The following is a 19639-nucleotide window of genomic DNA, read 5'->3' on the forward strand; positions in this document are numbered from 1 at the left end:
AGGGTGTCCATGAAAGAGGCAGCCATGGAACTGATAAACGGTTCGAGTGTTCGCGTCCCACCCGTCTACTCTTATATGGCGAGATCCTAAGCTAACTTCGCCCCCGTTAAACGCGGTTTTTAAAGTTACCCCCTTTGTTTTTGAAACCCACGATAACCACTGAAAAGCCTGTTCCCCGTAATGATTCGTTTTACGCGGTCTAAACCCCTCCTCACTATTTCTAATAATCGGAAATCCCGTCGGCATTTTTTGCATTAAAGACCATAAATAAAGCGCGTTCGCATCGTACCCCTTAATTGCCTGTACCACCTTTTTACTATTCCCCCTAATGAACGTTTCACCCTTTTCGTGATGTCTATGAAAAATAATGGAGGGGCCCCCTACGATATTATTTCGGATTGTTTTATGTAACTCTGATTCGCGCTCGGAACACAAAGAAAAAGAAACGTTTTCGGGAAGTGTTTTGAATAAGTATTTTAAGGTTACCCCTGGGACAGAAATTGCATCTTTAAAAATATCAACCCCTAAATTTTTGTAAAAATTAGTTTGCTGCTCGAGCGCTTCGATAAACGGTTTTACATCGATATTGTTATACCAAATAAGATAATCTTTAAACGTTTGCATCCCCTTCTCTACCCAAATTTGGCTACACGTCGCGTACTCCTCGTCTGAAATGTTACAATTTTTTAATGATGAAAAAAAGGCCGAATGCGGAGGTAAAGACGTTTCATCTAAGACGGTTAAATTTTTGACATATTCGTACGGAAAAAATCCCTTGGTCTCTTTAACATTATATGCGGCGAGGTATTTACTATAGCTAAACCCTGGTGCTAGATAATTAACTATATCTAAGAACTTTAATTTATTTGTTGATATACACATAAAATTATTATTTCTTTTAACTACATATTTAAACGGTGTTTGTTTATCTTCTACGTCGTCTTCGTCATCGTTACAACTAGCTCTAGGTCCCTCCTCTAACCCCTCTTCTGTGTTTGAATAAGCTAAAAAGTACTGAATAAAATACGGCTTAACGAGATTTATATCATATTTTCCTGAATTAAACCCTATAACCGGCATTTGTCGCAAATACTCGTCTAATCTACCGCTAAGAAAGCTATCAAACCCTTTGTCGTTCGACTTATTATCACTACCCCTAGCTTTAGGTGGAAATAACTTCCTGATTTGCTTAAAAACAGGCTCGAACTGTTTTTTCAAAATGCCATAAGCTGCCTCGGCGATTATGTGGAGTCTGTCAATAACTCTAGTCACTAATTCTTGAGGGTCACCAGTCGAAATAAAACAGATGGGTTCGACGAACCCATCTACGTTTGAGGCGACAGAGCAAGACAAAGGCACGTGTTTGGCTACGCTTTTTGTAACTCTACCTAACGGGGGTAACTCGGTATGGTCGAAATAGCATTCGAAATCGTAAGTTGCTCGGAAGGGATAAACAAAGTTACTATTTACAACTACCCCATAGGACGCTAAAAACTCCCAGATTGTTTGGTGTGTCTGATAAACCCCTCCCTTATACCTATCAACGGGTTTCCCCCCATTACACCCTTTCACGTGTCTGTTTAATTGTTTAACGGTGGGCCATAATTTGTTACACACAGAACACGCGAAAGAGTGACCCGCCCCACCTATATTATTAATGTACATAAACTGATTTTGAAAAACTAAAAGATACATGGTCTCCCTAAACCTATCATTACTTCTAAGTTTCGGAAAAAGGATCTGGTTTTCGTCAAATTCAAAAATCTCAATATTTACACTAAAACAGGACTCTAAGAGGGGAATTTCGACCAACCTAACCCCACTAAAATTAGCCAAGGTCCCGAGACCTTGGTGTGCTTGCCACTGTTTCGCGAGATGTAATGTTGGAATTCTAAGATCTCTTGTGGGTGACCCTAAATGTCTGGCTAAACATCTAAAAAAGGAGAAATTGTCTGTGTAGGGTTTTGACTGTGAATCCTGTAGTAACATATTAATGGCGTGATTATGTTTAATAAAGTCAGGAATGTCTGTAAGAAGGCATGTGGGTGAAGCTTTGTCTGTGGTCGGGTGTAAGTCTACTGCATCTCCCCTAAGGTCGTCTACAGGATAAATAGTGGTGTGTGAATTAATGTTACTGTCATTGTTAGTCTTTACGCGTTTGTTGTTTGATATGTCGTCATACGTCCTTTGTCGTTTTAAGGGGCTAGTGTTGGTCGCGGTACGAGCTGTTTGGCTCGCTGATGGGAGTTGGACAGTATGTGTGTCGATCACCAATGTGGGTTGGTGTGTTTGTCTGTTGGTTGCTGATGGGGTGTCGGTCGGTGATGTTTGGTTGGTGTGTGCTGTTTTACAATGTCTTGTCAAATTGGAAAGTAGTGTAAATACTTTCCCGCAAGTTGTGCAGGGATGTCTTCCTCGACCATGTGCTGTCTCTTGATGCCTTATGAAAAGTTGATTACGGGTGAACACTCGGTCGCAGATCTCGCATGTGAAACGAGTCATGGCTGGGTGGCTGCTTGTTTGGGCGGCTTCCCTTATTGATGAAGTGTCTAGTAGTTGGAGGCTTGGGTAGGTCGTTGGCTGTAGAATAAAATAAATACATAAAATAAAATGCATAAAATAAAATACATACTTAAAACTAAATTGAAAATGAAACGTACCTATGGGTTTGCACGTCTAAGTTCGATCTGGGGTTGTGTAGTTGGATGTAGCTGGAACGTTTAGTTTAGTGGCTGGAACGGGGATGGATATGTAGCTCAATAGATCAGTCGATGGATCGGCTGCGTCGAGGGGTTGGTTGTACACTAAAAAGGAATACATGTGAGTACTTATTTAGAAAATATTTAAAAAATATTTTAATAGAGTTATCTCCCTTAAAACAAAAAAGTACTATTCACCTTACCTCGGTGTACGATACAAAATTAAAAACATGTGACTACGTATTTAATAAGATTTGATTTTAACGGGGTTAGCGCCCTTAAAACAAAAGTAATATTAACCTTACCTTTAATAGAATAAACACGCACAAAAGATGTGGTCCGTATAGGGTTAGGTAGATGTGATGGTTGGTAAAGCTGGCGTGGGTTAGTCTCAGGAGTCAACAGAGGTCTCAGGCTGGATAAGTCGCGGTGAAGTTTGGTGTGAAGTCCGAAGTTGAAGTGATTAAAACAAAATTTTCGCGGTCATTTATACGGTTGATCGGCCTAATTACACCACCAGCTGTCGCACAACAGCTGTTGCATAATGACCTATGTACTTCGCGGAGCTAACAAAGCGATCGGTAAAATCGATTAACGTGGTAACAGATGTTCCCACACTTAACGCTGGCTTCGCGTTAATTACCATACCTCCCGGTGGGATCGCTTCGCGAACCCACATAAATCAATGACGGGTGTCAAAAAATTTAATTAGGTGGGCTATCAAGTTGATGATGGTCCAGTGGGTGTGACCAAAATTAACTCGGACAGTGTACGGTCCCTCACAAAAAGAAAAACTTTGCTGGTGAATCGATACGTGCCGGGTGCCATTAGCGAGTAACAGGTGTTGTTAATGTATGTTATTCACAAAGTACACGCTAACGCACCCCTACCCTCAAACCCCATCATTACTCCCCCTCTCATCCACCAACACCCCTATCCGTTTACTATTAAACATACATACAAGTAAATAAACAAACCAACAAATTAAACAACAAAGAAAAGAAATAAACAAATTAAATTTTAAAATCAAACTAATTAAAAGCAAAATACGTAACTAGTTAATAAAAATTAATAAAAATAATAAATTAAAATTACAAAATTAAAATTTAAAAAATTAAACTAATTAAAAAATCAAATTTAAATAAAAATCAAATTAATTAAACTTATTAAAAATAAACAAACAAAACACAAACAAAGTAATTAACATCAAATTAATTCAAAACAAACAAAAAACCAAATTACGTAACTCGTTAATAAAAATTACAAAACAAAATAAATAAACAACTATAAAATTTAAAAAACAAAATAAAAATAATTAAAAAGTAAACAAAGTAATTAAATTACGTAACTAATTAAAAAATTAATTAAAATTTAAAAAAACTCATTAAAACTAATTAAAAACTCATTAAAATTACGTAACTAGGTCAATGATTACGTCATAATGTTACTAATTACGTCACAAGGTCACCGGTGGTGACCTAGTGACCTACTCCCGCTCCTGCTCACCCACCCTAGGGTGGGTGAGTATTTTACTATATCTCATTGTACATCCTGCTCACCCACCCTCACCCACCTGCTCACCCAGGTGGGTGAGTATTTTACTATATCTCATTGTACATCCTGCTCACCCACCCTCACCCAGTTGGGTGAGTATTTTGCTATATGTCGGTGTACCTCCACCTCCCCCAGGGAGTATTTTACTATATGTCGTTGTACATCCGCATCACCCACTCCACCCAGGTGGGTGAGTATTTTGCTATATGTCATTGTACATCCGCATCCGAGTATTTTACTATATAGCCTTTGCTCCTGCTCCTGCTCCTGCTCCTGCTCCCCTCACCCTGCGCCTGCGCCTTCGCTCCAAAAGGGACCTTATATACTACTTACGCCATCCCTTAAGAGTTATGACGTCAGGCGGTCTCGATGAATTTTTATTTAAATCTACATTTTATTTTTCAAAGACTAGATTTGGGGGCTCCTGATATTTTGACACACACGATTGCTCAAAAATACTAGTTCGTTTACTGTCAACCTACAATTCAAGTTTTACAAAAACGAACGACAAAGTTAGAAACATTGGAAAAGTTCTTGTGTTACATAACAGTTCTAGAACTCAGTCGTGGAATAACTGGCAGGCGGGTCACGTGGTAAAGAGCAGCCGACACGTGCGAGAGCTCGCGTCTGCTTGTAGTTGATGCGGCATCCGCCTCAACCGACTGTCGTACTTTCAAACTGACAAGTCAATGAGGTGTCGCGTCAAAACAAATTTACTAGCTTAGTTCTGCCATCAGTTAGCGATACGTCTACTGCTAAATTCTTCGAACTGTTTTATAAAGCGATGGAGTCAAGTTTAAGTTTTTTAAAAATGTTTTTGTATGTTATACTTAGAATTGTGCGCCGAATTCGTAAGTTGCATTTAATAATTAACTACCCTGAGTCAATAACTTTAATTAAAACCAATTAAAAATGTGTATGAGCTACCCCTTATAAATAATACAGTCAAAGGAATCACAGGTTCTCACAAGCTGCAATTTGTTAAGGGGGGGGGGTGGGGTGGGGGGGAGGGGGGGTCTTTCGAAAATGTTACTTTTTGGTAGAGATGGGTGTGTGCGTTGAAAGGGGGGGGGGGTGGTGGTGACTGTGACTAATCGCTACGGGGAGGGGAGTGAGTGTTAATTAAGATAATTAAAAGTAGCAATCCTATTGTATTTCTCTGAGTTAAAATAAAGAAAATTTGTATTTGAAGTATGGCTTTTTAAAGTGAGTTGACTGCTTTTGGTGACGGTATATAGGGGGGGGGGAATGGAATGTTGGAAATGGCTTTAATAACTTAACGTCATTTAAGTAGGTTTACAAAATAAAGGGTTATGAAGGGTGGGGTGTGCACATGTTCTGTTTTACCCCCACCCCTCCCCGGCAGTGTTTCTTCCAGACTTTTTTCTCCGGGGGGGGAGGGGCACTTGACATTTTGGGGGGGGGGGGGGGCGGTCAACATTTTTCGGGGGGCGGACACTAGTAAAAGTGTATGTTTACTATATAAAATCCATCTCGTTCGGATAAGCGGGGGGGGGGGGGGGGGTAGACTCTCTTCGGGGGGGGGGGGGCAGAGCCCCTTTGAAGAGATGCCTGGAAGAAACTCTGCTCCCCGGAGAAATTGTGCAGTCAACAGAATCAAATATAGGAGACCGTTATCAGGCTATCTGTGGCGTGATGACGTAATACTACTTTGTTCCGATTGACTACGCTTGTCGAGCCATCAAACACGTCATTCAGTTAATTACTCCAAATTAATCCACAAACTATACGTTTCACGATGTTCTAAAATCTAAATGATACCCTTCAAACACCGTCATTCAGCTAATTACTCCAAATTAATCCACAAACTATACGTTTCACGATGTTCTAAAATCTAAATGATACCCTTCAAACACCGTCATTCAGCTAATTACTCCCAATGACTCCACACAGTGGCGTAGGTAGGGGGGTTAGGGGGGGGGTCATAACCCCCCATAGACCCCTCGGTATATATATAAAGTATGAGGGGGTGCAAATCAAAAGTCTGAGGGGGGGGGTGCAAATCGAAAGTTTGTCCCCGGGTAAAAATTGGAACACCCCCCCCTAGAGACGATCCTGGCTACGCCACTGACTCCACAAACTATACGTTTCATGTACTGAAGTCTAAATGATTCCCTTCTATTGTCTAGCCCTTCTCATTTTTCACTAGTTAGCTTTATATTCACTCTGAATTTAATTGCTATTTATGATCTGAGCTGTTGCCTCACAGTTTAATTAATAAAACGTCTCGGCACGAAATGCTAGCCAAATGGTGGCGCTAGTCAAATGGTAGCGCTAGTCAAATGGTAGCGCTATCCAAATGGTAGCGCTAGTCTGTTGAAAGTGGCGTTGCTAGGTAGGGTGTCACCCGGTGAGGCACTCTCATGGTGTCACCCCCCTCCCCCTTTTTTATCTGGAAATTTTGCAGTTGGTGTCACCCCGTCCCCGTCCGGTAAAATCTTCAAAGTGTTCACATTTAATACTAATGATGTTTATCTATAGTCGGTTGTTAATACGGCTGTGTAGCATTGTTTTCTCTACAGTTTGCATGTTTACGTCATGGTGTGTCCCCCCCCCCCCCCCCCCAGCCCCATCGCCATTATGTACTTAAAATATTGTTTAACTCTAATTAACCATTCACTGAACTGGCAAAAAACATTTTTATTCTATATATCTTGCGATTTTTTGTCTTGGTATCACCCACTCAATGGTGTCACCCGATGCGGTCCGCACCCCCCGCCCCCGCCTTGCGACGCCTCTGCTGCTAACTGCTTGTAGTGAAGTAAACGAACTAGCAGTAGTTGTATACTCTGTCTATGATCTGTTTGGTTTGTTGAGGTAACTTTTTGTTTTCTTATAAATGGCGTGTAGGCTAGATCTGAAAGTTGTAACCCATCATGGTTTTTGTGTTTCGCGTACTGGCGGCGATCTTATTAATATGTATAAGAAATTTAATTGTAACGATTATTACGTTTTTATTCCTGTCATTTGTTGAGTTAGTACTTCAAGTAACTCACTGAGCTGGGGGGGGGGGCAGAGGCGTAGCGAGGGGGGCGGGGGTGCGGACCGCACCGGGTGACACCATTTAGGGGGGTGACACCAAGGCAAAAAATAGCAGAATATATAGAGAAAAACTTGAGGGGGGATGCAAATCGAAAGTTCGAGGGGGGGTGCAAACCGAAAATTTGAAAGTTTGTCCCCGGGAAGGGTCGTTACGCCTCTGTGGGGGGGGGGGGGGGTGACACAATTAAGTGCCGCACCGGGTGATACCCGACCTCGCTACGCCACTGGGGAGGGGTGTTGTGATCCCATTCATGTTTAATTATATGGATTTATTTAAGTGTACAAATACCTATTAATAATAATACACAAAAAGAAACATACAAACAGTAAATTAAACGCACTAAACGCATGCACATAATCATGCACATGCACACATAACATTTTGCACATGAACTCTAGACACAACCAGAAAATAAACTGCATTTGCGTAATCAGATTAAGAATATATTCTTTTTAAATTCTTAAGCCAGTTTACTTCGGTACATCATTAAGATTAAAGGATTCGTCTTATGCTTATCCCTTTACAAACAAATCGATTGCAATCGCCTTTGGAAAAAAAAATATGATGATCTGATATGTTTAGCACAAAGTTTTCCCTCAACCTTGCAGAGACATCCCTCCACACACTTACATACATACATACAAATAAACGCATACACACAAACAATCACACACATCACTCTCGTGCTTGACGATGCGCGTCGTTCTAACAGTGCTGATCTTGTGCCTGTAAGAAGAGTCTAGAAATGAGCTCAACGGTTGTTGTAGTGACTAGGGTAAGTGTTTGTGTGATGGTGGGGAACTAGGAAGTACCACACGGCACTTTGTGTTTGTGTGATGGTGGGGAACTAGGAAGTACCACACGGCACTTTGTGTTTGTGTGTTGGTGGGGAACTAGGAAGTACCAAACGGCACTTTGTGTTTGTGTGATGGTGGGGAACTAGGAAGTACCACACGGCACTTTGTGTTTGTGTGATGGTGGGGAACTAGGAAGTACCACACGGCACTTTGTGTTTGTGTGATTGTGGGGAACTAGGAAGTACCACACAACAATTTGTGTTTGTGTGATGGTGGGGAACTAGGAAGTACCACACGGCACTTTGTGTTTGTGTGATTGTGGGGAACTAGGAAGTACCACACAACAATTTGTGTTTGTGTGATGGTGGGGAACTAGGAAGTACCACACGGCACTTTGTGTTTGTGTGATGGTGTGGAACTAGGAAGTACCACACGGCACTTTGTGTCTGTGTGATGGTGGGGAACTAGGAAGTACCACACAACATTTTGTGTTTGTGTGATGGTGTGGAACTAGGAAGTACCACACGGCACTTTGTGTTTGTGTGATGGTGGGGAACTAGGAAGTACCACACGGCACTTTGTGTTTGTGTGATGGTGGGGAACTAGGAAGTACCACACGGCACTTTGTGTTTGTGTGATGGTGGGGAACTAGGAAGTACCACACGGCACTTTGTGTTTGTGTGATGGTGTGGAACTAGGAAGTACCACACGGCACTTTGTGTCTGTGTGATGGTGGGGAACTAGGAAGTACCACACAACATTTTGTGTTTGTGTGATGGTGTGGAACTAGGAAGTACCACACGGCACTTTGTGTCTGTGTGATGGTGGGGAACTAGGAAGTACCACACGGCACTTTGTGTTTGTGTGATGGTGGGGAACTAGGAAGTACCACACGGCACTTTGTGTTTGAGTGATGGTGGGGAACTAGGAAGTACCACACGGCACTTTGTGTCTGTGTGATGGTGGGGAACTAGGAAGTACCACACGGCACTTTGTGTCTGTGTGATGGTGGGGAACTAGGAAGTACCACACGGCACTTTGTGTTTGTGTGATGGTGGGGAACTAGGAAGTACCACACGGCACTTTGTGTTTGTGTGTTGGTGGGGAACTAGGAAGTACCACACGGCACTTTGTGTTTGTGTGATGGTGGGGAACTAGGAAGTACCACACGGCACTTTGTGTTTGTGTGATGGTGGGGAACTAGGAAGTACCACACGGCACTTTGTGTTTGTGTGATGGTGGGGAACTAGGAAGTACCACACGGCACTTTGACTCAGACGAGCAGGAAATCGGTAGAGATTACATTACAGAGACAAACCTGCGAGTTTTATTACTTCTAACTATCTTCGATGTAGTTGGGTAGAGACACGGAGAGACGAATCTATAATTTTTATAGTCAACTTTTATCAGCTGCGTGATCTAACGTCTATTTTTTGCTACAATATAGTAACAAGATATTATTTATACATTGTTAGAAAAAAGTGTTTATTCCCTTTTGTAAACGGATGCCTGTTAATTCTTTGTTTTTACAAGGTGACTATTATTATACACTAGTGTAACTGTCTATTTTGATACAAATGAAAAAAAATGTGACTATTATAATCTAGTGTAACTATGCCTATTTAGACACTAACTGAAAGAAAAAAAAGTGACTATTTATACACTAGTCGAACTGCCTATTTTGATACAAATTTTAAAAAACCTGACTATTTATACATAAATGTAACTGCCTATTTAGACATAATGGAAACGAAAAAGTGACTATTTGATTTGGTTTTTGTTGGATACTATTTTTTTTTTTTGGAACTCTGAACGTTCGGTATTAAACTACAAGGAACCATTTGTGCTGGAGATGGAACTTTAGAGCCATACATTAATTTGATATTAACAAAAACATTATCTTTTAAAATGTTCTTATTCAACATTTTAAAATTGAGTAATGCATTGGCGCGTAGCTAAATAAAGCTATTTTAGTTCTCTAATTACATCTTAATGGATGGCAAACTTTCTGTGTTTATTTTTGTTGATGGTTTGTGTGTTTTGATCATTAGAAAATAACGCCAGAGGTTAATTACTGATTGAGGATAACGAATCAATTTGTGGAACCAAATACGTCTGTGATTCTAATCGCTGATCTCGATGTGAGGGTTTGATGCCAACCGTCTGTTGACCACTAGAACACTGGACATTTCTGCTCATGCGCTGACCACTGGAGTTGGGGACGTAAATCTTCCAGCGCTGATCACTGTAGCACATGACGTAAATCTTCCAGCGCTGACCACTGTAGTGAAGGATGTAAATCTTACTGCCTTGACCACTGTAGCGAAGGACGTAAATCTTCCTACGCTGACCACTGTAGTGAAGGACGTAAATCTTCCTACGCTGACCACTGTAGTGAAGGACGTAAATCTTCCTACGCTGACCACTGTAGTGAAGGACGTAAATCTTCCTACGCTGACCACTGTAGTGAAGGACGTAAATCTTCCTACGCTGACCACTGTAGTGAAGGACGTAAATCTTCCTACGCTGACCACTGTAGTGAAGGACGTAAATCTTCCTACGCTGACCACTGTAGTGAAGGACGTAAATCTTCCTACGCTGACCACTGTAGTGAAGGACGTAAATCTTCCTACGCTGACCACTGTAGTGAAGGACGTAAATCTTCCTACGCTGACCACTGTAGTGAAGGACGTAAATCTTCCTACGCTGACCACTGTAGTGAAGGACGTAAATCTTCCTACGCTGACCACTGTAGTGAAGGACGTAAATCTTCCTACGCTGACCACTGTAGTGAAGGACGTAAATCTTCCTACGCTGACCACTGTAGTGAAGGACGTAAATCTTACAGCGCTGACAACTGTAGTGAAGGACGTAAATCTTCCTACGCTGACCACTGTAGTGAAGGACGTAAATCTTACAGCGCTGACAACTGTAGTGAAGGACGTAAATCTTCCTACGCTGACCACTGTAGCACATAACGTAAATCTTCAAGCGCTGACCACTGTAGCACAGGACGTAAATCTCACTGCGCTGACCACTGTAGCACAGGACGTAAATCTTACTTCTCTGACCACTGTAGTGAAGGATGTAAATCTTACTGCCTTGACCACTGTAGCACGTGACGTAAATCTTCAAGCGTTGACCACTGCATTCTCTATCTGCGTCATGAGCAATATCTCACAGCAGTACCCTAGACCCAGTTTACTGCAAGTTCTGGCACCACCATCGGTACAAAAATTGGCAGAAGTCACATTTTTGGCCGTCTGCTTGTTGGTGCTCACTGTCGGGAACGGTTGCGTCATCTGGGTCAACGTGGACAGGATCAAACGCCAGGGGTCAGCTCGACTTAACGTCCTGATGTTGTCATTGTCTCTGGCAGATATTTTACAAGGACTGTGTCAGGTAAGTGGGTCAGATATTTTACAAGGATTGTCAGATAAGTGGGTCAGATATTTTACAAGGATTGTGTCAGATAAGTAGGTAAGTGGGTCAGATATTTTACAAGGATTGTGTCAGATAAGTAGGTCAGATATTTTACAAGGATTGTGTCAGATAAGTGGGTCAGATATTTTACACGGATTGCGTCAGGTAAGTGGGTCAGATATTTTACAAGGATTGCGTCAGGTAAGTGGGTCAGATATTTTACACGGATTGTGTCAGATAAGTGGGTCAGATATTTTACAAGGATTGTGTCAGGTAAGTAGGTCAGAGATTTTACAAGGATTGTGTCAGATAAGTAGGTCAGATATTTTACAAGGATTGTGTCAGATAAGTAGGTCAGATATTTTACACGGATTGCGTCAGGTAAGTGGGTCAGATATTTTACACGGATTGTGTCAGATAAGTGTGTGTTGGGTTAGGTCTAATACACCGCTGTGCACCAGTTTCTAACCAATATGTTACTAACGCTAAAAGTGTCTTGGGTGGGTTTTTCACTGGGCGTCACACTCCCTAGTGACGCCATTTTAAGCACAGCTTTATTTGGCATTTTTTTCTTATTACATAATGTGATGACTACCCGCAAGTCTACAACAAAAATGTTCAGCATAAACTAATTATTGACATGAAATTTTATATTTTCACAAACAAGTTGTAATTAAACATTGTCTTTAGATAGGTCCAGTGTTGGCGAACAACATACGCGGCGAGTGGGTGTGTGGCGAATTTGTGTGTAAGCTGCACGCTGTGACACGGTCAATGCTGGCGAATATCTCCATCTCCACGTTAGCGCTGATTGCAGTTGAGAGGTGACGTCATTTTCATTATCTTGACATGGTGATGTCATTTTCATTATCATTACATTGTGACGTTGTTTTCATTATCTTGACAACTTTCCTGGACTTTCCTACTCTTATCACGCCACAAATTGTCCTGATCCCCTATGATGTCATAAATTGTCCTGGTCCTCTATCCCGTCACAAATTGTCCTGGTCCTATATCACGTCAATATGTCCTAGGTTCGTTCACCTGGACTCAGCTGACCGTGGCGACCACTTCACCGGTTACGTCATCGCCATGGTTCTAGTCTGGGCGCTCCAGTGCGGGGTCGCCGCTCCGGTGGGGATCTGGAACACTGTCATGTCCTACCCCCGGGTCTGCTCCATCCCCTTTGATCAGCTGACCAAGAGCAAGGAATACACAGTTATCGTTCGTGTTCTGTGCTACTTCCTTCCCTTGTCCGCTTTATGGATGTGTAATGTGGGGATTATTTGCAAGACCCGAGCCTCGTCTAGCAGGGTAAGGCTTTGAAATCATTTTCTTAAGTATCTTTGACAAGCAAAATTATTTTTCCTAGAACAAAGTCGACGTTTTGTACCCCAAAAAATGTGTATTCCACATTAGGTACCAATGGATATCATATAGAATGAACTAAGTTTCCAGTGTCGAAAGTATACAGCTGTATTTTTAAGTCTCTGCTTACTATTCCAAATGTCTGAGATTATTTTTTTTTCACTTAGTCGCACGAAAAACTACAACAATTATATATTAGGTAATATATTACAAACACATTCAAACGACGTTATTACAATAATTGCCTTCACGTGAAGAATGTTTTGCTATGATTTCCATACTTCAAATATGTCTTGTTCATAGATCGTACGTGCCATATTACTTGCGGAGAAAACGTCTTTACAAAATATTAGATTTAATATCTTTAATAGGGAGCATTCGGTCCCATCATCAATTTTTTAAAATTACTTATTTCTTGTAAATTCTATAAAAAGATTTTCCCGGCTTTTTGTAATACATCTTGAGCTAATAGACAACCGGTAGAGATTATGTACATTCAATTACAGCGCTGTTTGCGGTCTAGGCCTTTGATCTTCGATTTTCTATTACATAAAACACATTTCAACAAAACGATGAACTCGATAGTGAGCCTGAACATTCCGGAAAATATTCGCAGGACCAATATAGTGCCTGGTGTATAACAGTCGACAGTCGCACGACCTTACGTAGGGCGATTTTCTTACGCCCAGAAGTGGGTCAATATTCACATGACTTCAAGTAGGTCAACATTGACAAGAATTTAAGTATGTCGATAATCCCACTCCAACAGTAGGTCATATTGACATGACTTCAATCCAAAAAGAAGAACAGGCTGAAATTAAAGACAATGGCCTCAGTGGCGCATAACCAGTTGACACGTATACTTAATGGACACCAGCGAGAAAAGTCTCAAAGGTATTTGAGAGGTGTATAAATTCATTTTAAAATCTTGCACGGCGTAGTTACAATTAATATGGTTATAAAATCCTGTCTGTCTGGTTTTTTTCGGACTTTACTAAAGATTGGATGTATTTGATGTTTTTAATATTTTCGGTAACTAAATAAAAATTAAAAAAAAAGAAAAAACAATTTGGTTTTCACGTGTAATGGCGACATAAACAATGGCCGACATAAGTTTTATTGTACACATTGTAAGCTAAAAATAGAAACAATAGGTCATGGTGTTTAAATTTGCATAGTTATTTAAAAATTTGATCTGCAAAGTTTTGTAAACAAAATAACTATAAAGTGGGGCTGTCAGAAATCGATCACGGAGTTCCTGTACAGCCAATCAATGTTTGTCTTACGAAAGTGAAACATCGGGTTATAACTTAGGCTTGATGAAAATAAATAGAAATGTAGCCTTAAACTCAACAAATTATTTTCAAGTTCTCTGGATCTGCAACTTGTATAGCATTGATTCTAAAAATATTACATTTCTGAATTAATTTTAGGCTTAAGTTTTTAATAAAATTTTATCTTTTATTAGTTTTATGGTCCTAAATCTAAAAAAGCACATTTTTATTCCATGTCAACAATATTACGGAAGGAATCTCGTCAACTCGCTGGTGTCCATTGTGTTGGAGGGGATCCCTCCCAACATTAACATTAAGAACGAAGAAGAAGACATGATTTCAAGTTTGTCAATAATCCCACATGACTTCAAGTAGGTCAATGTTCCAACATGACTTCAAGTGTCAATAATCCCAAGTCGCAGTGCAGTTGATTTTACGCCCATTAACCAAAGTCGAAACACATTCCCACTCCCAACACTTGATCAATATTCACATGATGTAAGGAAGGTCAATATTTCCGCGTCAAAAAGAAGTTCAATATACCTACGACTGACGACCTTAAGCAGGTCAATATTTCCAAGTCACAGAACTGGATAAATTTCACACATACAAAAATAGGTCAATATTACCACGTGCAACAGTAGGTCAATATTACCATATGCAACAGTAGGTCAATATTACCACGTGCAACAGTAGGTCAATATTACCACGTGCAACAGTAGGTCAATATTACCACGTGCAACAGTAGGTCAATATTACCACGTGCAACAGTAGGTCAATATTACCACGTGCAACAGTAGGTCAATATTACCACGTGCAACAGTAGGTCAATATTACCAGATGCAACAGTAGGTCAATATTACCAAGTCCAAAGTAGGTCAATATTACCACGTCCAATTTTGGATCAATTTTACCACATCCAACAGTAGTTCAAGATCCCAATATCTAACTGCAGATCTATCTACCCAAGACGCTCCCAAGTGTGACTTATGTCTAGTCAATATTGACAGGTCCAGCCGCTGACGTCACACGCAAGTGCTGACCAGTCGTTAGAGAGAAGAAACAGGAAGGTAACGACCATTTGTCTGACCTTGGCCGTGGTGTTCACGGTCAACTTGACCCCGTTTCAAACGGCTCTCATCGTCATGCAGATGGGTAGGGCGGAGGAGGTGAGTAACACGGGTCAGGGAGGTAACATGGGTAAGTGAGGTAACGTGGGTCAGTGTTGTAACGCGGGTCAGTGAGGTAACGTGGGTCAGTGTTGTAACGCGGGTCAGTGAGGTAACGTGGGTCAGTGAGGTTACGTGGGTTAGTGAGTTAACGTGGGTTAGTGAGGTAACGTGGGTTAGTGAGGTAACGTGGGTTAGTGAGGTAACGTGGGTCAGTGAGGTAACGTGGGTCAGTGAGGTAACGTGGGTTAGTGAGGTAACGTGGGTCAGTGAGGTAACGTGGGTCAGTGAGGTTACGTGGGTCAGTGAGGTAACGTGGGTCAGTGAGGTTACGTGGGTCAGTGAGGTAACGTGGGTCAGTGAGGTAACGTGGGTCAGTGAGGTAACGTGGGTCAGTGAGGTTACGTGGGTCAGTGAGGTAACGTGGGTCAGTGAGGTTACGTGGGTCAGTGAGGTAACGTGGGTCAGTGAGGTAACGTGGGTCAGTGAGGTAACGTGGGTCAGGGATGTAACCTGGGTCAGGGATGTAAAATGGGTCACGAGGTAACGTGGGTCAGGGATGTAAGATGGGTCACGAGGTAACGTGGGTCAGGTAGACAAAGAGGGTCAGGTAGGTAACTGAAGTCAGGGAGGTAACACGAGTAAATGTGATGGATATAAAGCTGCTGGGAAGTAGGGGTCAGTATGAGAAAGTGTGTTGCTACTGTCGTGTGTATCTTTTCTTTACTTTCAGAAAATCGCCGTGCTGAACATTCTAGAATATCTTTGGCTATTGACTGTCATTAACTCGTGTCTGAACCCGTTTATCTACGGCATCTTCTTGAAAGATTTTCGTCTGCGGTTATTTTCGGTAAGTGTTGGACACTAACGGACGACTGATTGAGGAGTCAAACGTGTGCAAGATTACAATCAGATATACAAACGTTACAATATTCCAGTCAGACATACAAACGTGTGCAAGATTTCAGTCAGACATTACAAAAGTGTGCGAGATTTCAATCAGACATACAAACGTGTGCAAGATTTCAGTCAGACATTACAAAAATGTGCGAGATTTCAATCAGACATACAAACGTGTGCAAGATTTCAATCAGACATACAAACGTGTGCAAGATTTCAATCAGATATAGAAACGTGTGCAAGATTTCAATCAGACATACAAACGTGTGCAAGATTTCAGTCAGACATACAAACGTGTGCAAGATTTCAGTCAGACATACAAACTTGTGCAAGATTTCAGTCAGACATACAAACGTGTGCGAGATTTCAGTCAGACATTACAAACGTGTGCAAGATTTCAATCAGACATACAAACGTGTGCACGATTTCAATCAGACGTACAAACGTGTGCAAAATTTCAGTCACACATACAAACGTGTGCAAGATTTCAGTCAGACATACAAACGTGTGCAAGATTTCAGTCAGACATACAAACGTGTGCAAGATTTCAGTCAGACATACAAACGTGTGCAAGATTTCAATCAGACATACAAACGTGTGCACGATTTCAATCAGACATACAAACGTGTGCAAGATTTCAATCAGACATACAAACGTGTGCAAGATTTCAATCAGACATACAAACGTGTTCAAGATTTCAATCAGACATACAAACGTGTGCAAGATTTCAATCAGACATACAAACGTGTGCAAGATTTCAATCAGACATACAAACGTGTGCAAGATTTCAATCAGACATACAAACGTCTGCAAGATTTAAGTCAGACATACAAACTTGTGCAAGATTCCACCCAGACATACAAACGTGTGCAAGATTCCACCCAGACATACAAACGTGTGCAAGATTTCAGTCAGACATACAAACGTGTGCAAGATTTCAATCAGACATACAAACGTGTGCAAGATTTCAATCAGACATACAAACGTGTGCAAGATTTCAATAAGACATACACACGTGTGCAAGATTTCAGTCAGACATACAAACGTGTGCAAGATTCCACCCAGACATACAAACGTGTGCAAGATTTCAATCAGACATACAAACTTGTGCAAGATTTCAATAAGACATACACACGTGTGCAAGATTTCAGTCAGACATACAAACGTGTGCAAGATTCCACCCAGACATACAAACGTGTGCAAGATTTCAACCAGACTTACAAACGTGTGCAAGATTTCACCCAGACCTGACAGACGACGACAGGAACCAAACAAGAAGTTGTACCTACACCGTTGCCTTGTGTTTTGTTCAGCTAACGAGGGAGCTCTTCTGTCACACGGATGCACGTGCGGGCATCTCCACGCGCCAAATGCAGGTGAGTTATTTTTTTTTCATCACCTATAATTAATTAATATAATTGATAATTCTCGTTAAAGTTGGCTGTAGGTTCCGCTTAATTTTGATTATATTCATTTTTATTACAATAATACTCTCTATTGCACACACAGTTATGTCCGCTAACTCTTTTACCCAATTTAGCCACGAGTTGTGTACCCTGACAAAAGTCTGTCGTTTACTCTAAATTCAATTTATAGCGTAGAAAAAGTTGATAAGATAAAATGTTAAATTTATAGCTATACTCAAATTAGCATATGCGCCAATTATAAGTTTGAAGTTTATCTTAACGGTTAATTATTTTATGTTTTGACGAGGTGAAGCGTACGATTGATCGCCTCAAAGTCTCAAGTTCGGTTTAAGTCGCGATAGTCATCCCCCCCCATGTACCCTTGGGTCGCGACAGTCACCCCCCCCCCCCCCCCCGAGTGTACACAGCCGTGACGGATGCCCGGCTATATGGAGAGAGTATGGGACGGCGTGGTCTAGCGATAGAGAGCTAGACTGTTAACCCGAGAGTCTCGAGTTCGAATCCGAGTTCAAATCCATGAGTCTCTGATGGGTACCTAACTTACAAAGGCAGCTGGGCTGCACACTTTCCCTTCCTATGCCGAGGAATCTGAAGCAGATCTTCATCTGCCCCATGTTTCTTGGGCACGAACGGGAAATGATGATGACGGAGAGAGTAAAAGCGACTGTGTACAAAGCTGATCTTATTGTCCAACCGAACGCCGAGGAAATTGAAATAGATAAACTCTACTTCATCTGCACCATGGGCCTTAAATAACTGTACATGAATTTATAGGAAGTAAATTCGATTGACTCTATTTCACCTGCACTAAAAACCCTCCAGAGATCTTAGCGAGCGTGAGTCCCGGTACCCGTCACAATAGGGTGGAGGATGAGACTTTGAGCACTAGTGATCGACCACTTTAATCACCCAGGCTAGGTTCGATTTAAAGATAAACACTGCCCCCTCTCTCGTCTGTTGTTGCCAGAGTGCAACACTTTGATTCTACTTTCGTTTTATCACAAGGCCAGTATTGTCTTGAGAATTTTTGTAATGTTTTCTAACAAAAATAGCTGCAAGGTTTTGTAGCCAGCTTAAAATCTATAACCAAATACAGCCTGCGGTCTGGGAACAAAACACGGAGCTGTTAACGTATTGATGTTCTAGAACTCGACTTTTCATATGAATGTTTTTAATAGGAGCCGGCGATAATTGATGGTGTTACGAAACGAAACGGGTTATTTTATTGGTGTGAAAGAACTGTACACGTTTGTCTGGTACCCACAAAGGCCAAGGTCACTTAACTGGTGTGGTGTTAGCGGACTTAAAAAATCTATGTTGGTTGGCTAAACCAATGGCAGTGGCTAGCTAAACCAATGGCAGTGGTTAGCTAAACCATTGGCAGTGGCTAGCTAAACCATTGGCAGTGGCTAGCTAAACCATTGGCAGTGGCTAGCTAAACCATTGGCAGTGGTTAGCTAAACCATTGGCAGTGGCTAGCTAAACCATTGGCAGTGGCTAGCTAAACCATTGGCAGTGGCTAGCTGAACCATTGACAGTGGCTAGCTAAACTAGTAGCAGTGGCTAGCTAAACCATTGGCAGTGGCTAGCTAAACCATTGGCAGTGGCTAGCTAAACCATTGGCAGTGGCTAGCTAAACCATTGGCAGTGGCTAGCTAAACCATTGGCAGTGGCTAGCTAAACCATTGGCAGTGGCTAGCTAAACCATTGGCAGTGGCTAGCTAAACCATTGGCAGTGGCTAGCTAAACCATTGGCAGTGGCTAGCTAAACCATTGGTAGTGGCTAGCTAAACCATTGGCAGTGGCTAGCTAATCCATTGGCAGTGGCTAGCTAAACCATTGGCAGTGGCTAGCTAAACCATTGGTAGTGGCTAGCTAAACCATTGGTAGTGGCTAGCTAAACCATTGGTAGTGGCTAGCTAAACCATTGGTAGTGGCTAGCTAAACCATTGGCAGTGGCTAGC

General features: G+C 41.6%; 2 protein-coding genes across 2 annotated transcripts; both read left to right on the top strand.

Moving 5' to 3' along the window:
• The first annotated feature begins 8010 nt into the window (after positions 1 to 8010).
• LOC131955269 (uncharacterized) lies at positions 8011 to 11092 on the top strand. Its single transcript, XM_059319309.1, has 2 exons — positions 8011 to 8045; positions 10387 to 11092. The coding sequence occupies exons 1-2, from the start codon at positions 8011 to 8013 to the stop codon at positions 11090 to 11092; spliced, it is 741 nt and encodes a 246-aa protein (XP_059175292.1).
• A 187-nt stretch (positions 11093 to 11279) lies between these two features.
• On the top strand, positions 11280 to 18657 carry LOC131955270 (QRFP-like peptide receptor). Its single transcript, XM_059319311.1, has 7 exons — positions 11280 to 11516; positions 12228 to 12361; positions 12572 to 12761; positions 15190 to 15348; positions 16082 to 16198; positions 17562 to 17624; positions 18643 to 18657. Exons 1-7 carry the CDS (start codon positions 11280 to 11282, stop codon positions 18655 to 18657), a joined length of 915 nt encoding a protein of 304 aa, XP_059175294.1.
• The last annotated feature ends 982 nt before the right edge of the window (positions 18658 to 19639 follow it).

The sequence above is a fragment of the Physella acuta genome, unplaced genomic scaffold (genome assembly GCF_028476545.2).
Source record: "Physella acuta isolate Inbredline_101_S28 unplaced genomic scaffold, ASM2847654v3 ptg001061l, whole genome shotgun sequence".
Taxonomy (NCBI): Eukaryota; Metazoa; Mollusca; class Gastropoda; family Physidae; genus Physella; species Physella acuta.

Bases quoted from the DNA above. Each gene is read 5' to 3' on its own strand.
- LOC131955269 (XM_059319309.1), top strand. From the start codon at position 8,011: ATGCGCGTCGTTCTAACAGTGCTGATCTTGTGCCT. The intron at 8,046-10,386 runs GTAAGAAGAGTC...TAAATCTTCCAG, and splicing joins ACAGTGCTGATCTTGTGCCT to CGCTGACCACTGTAGTGAAG.
- LOC131955270 (XM_059319311.1), top strand. From the start codon at position 11,280: ATGAGCAATATCTCACAGCAGTACCCTAGACCCAGTTTACTGCAAGTT. The intron at 11,517-12,227 runs GTAAGTGGGTCA...CATTGTCTTTAG, and splicing joins TTTTACAAGGACTGTGTCAG to ATAGGTCCAGTGTTGGCGAA. The intron at 12,762-15,189 runs GTTCGTGTTCTG...CAATATTGACAG, and splicing joins GCAAGGAATACACAGTTATC to GTCCAGCCGCTGACGTCACA.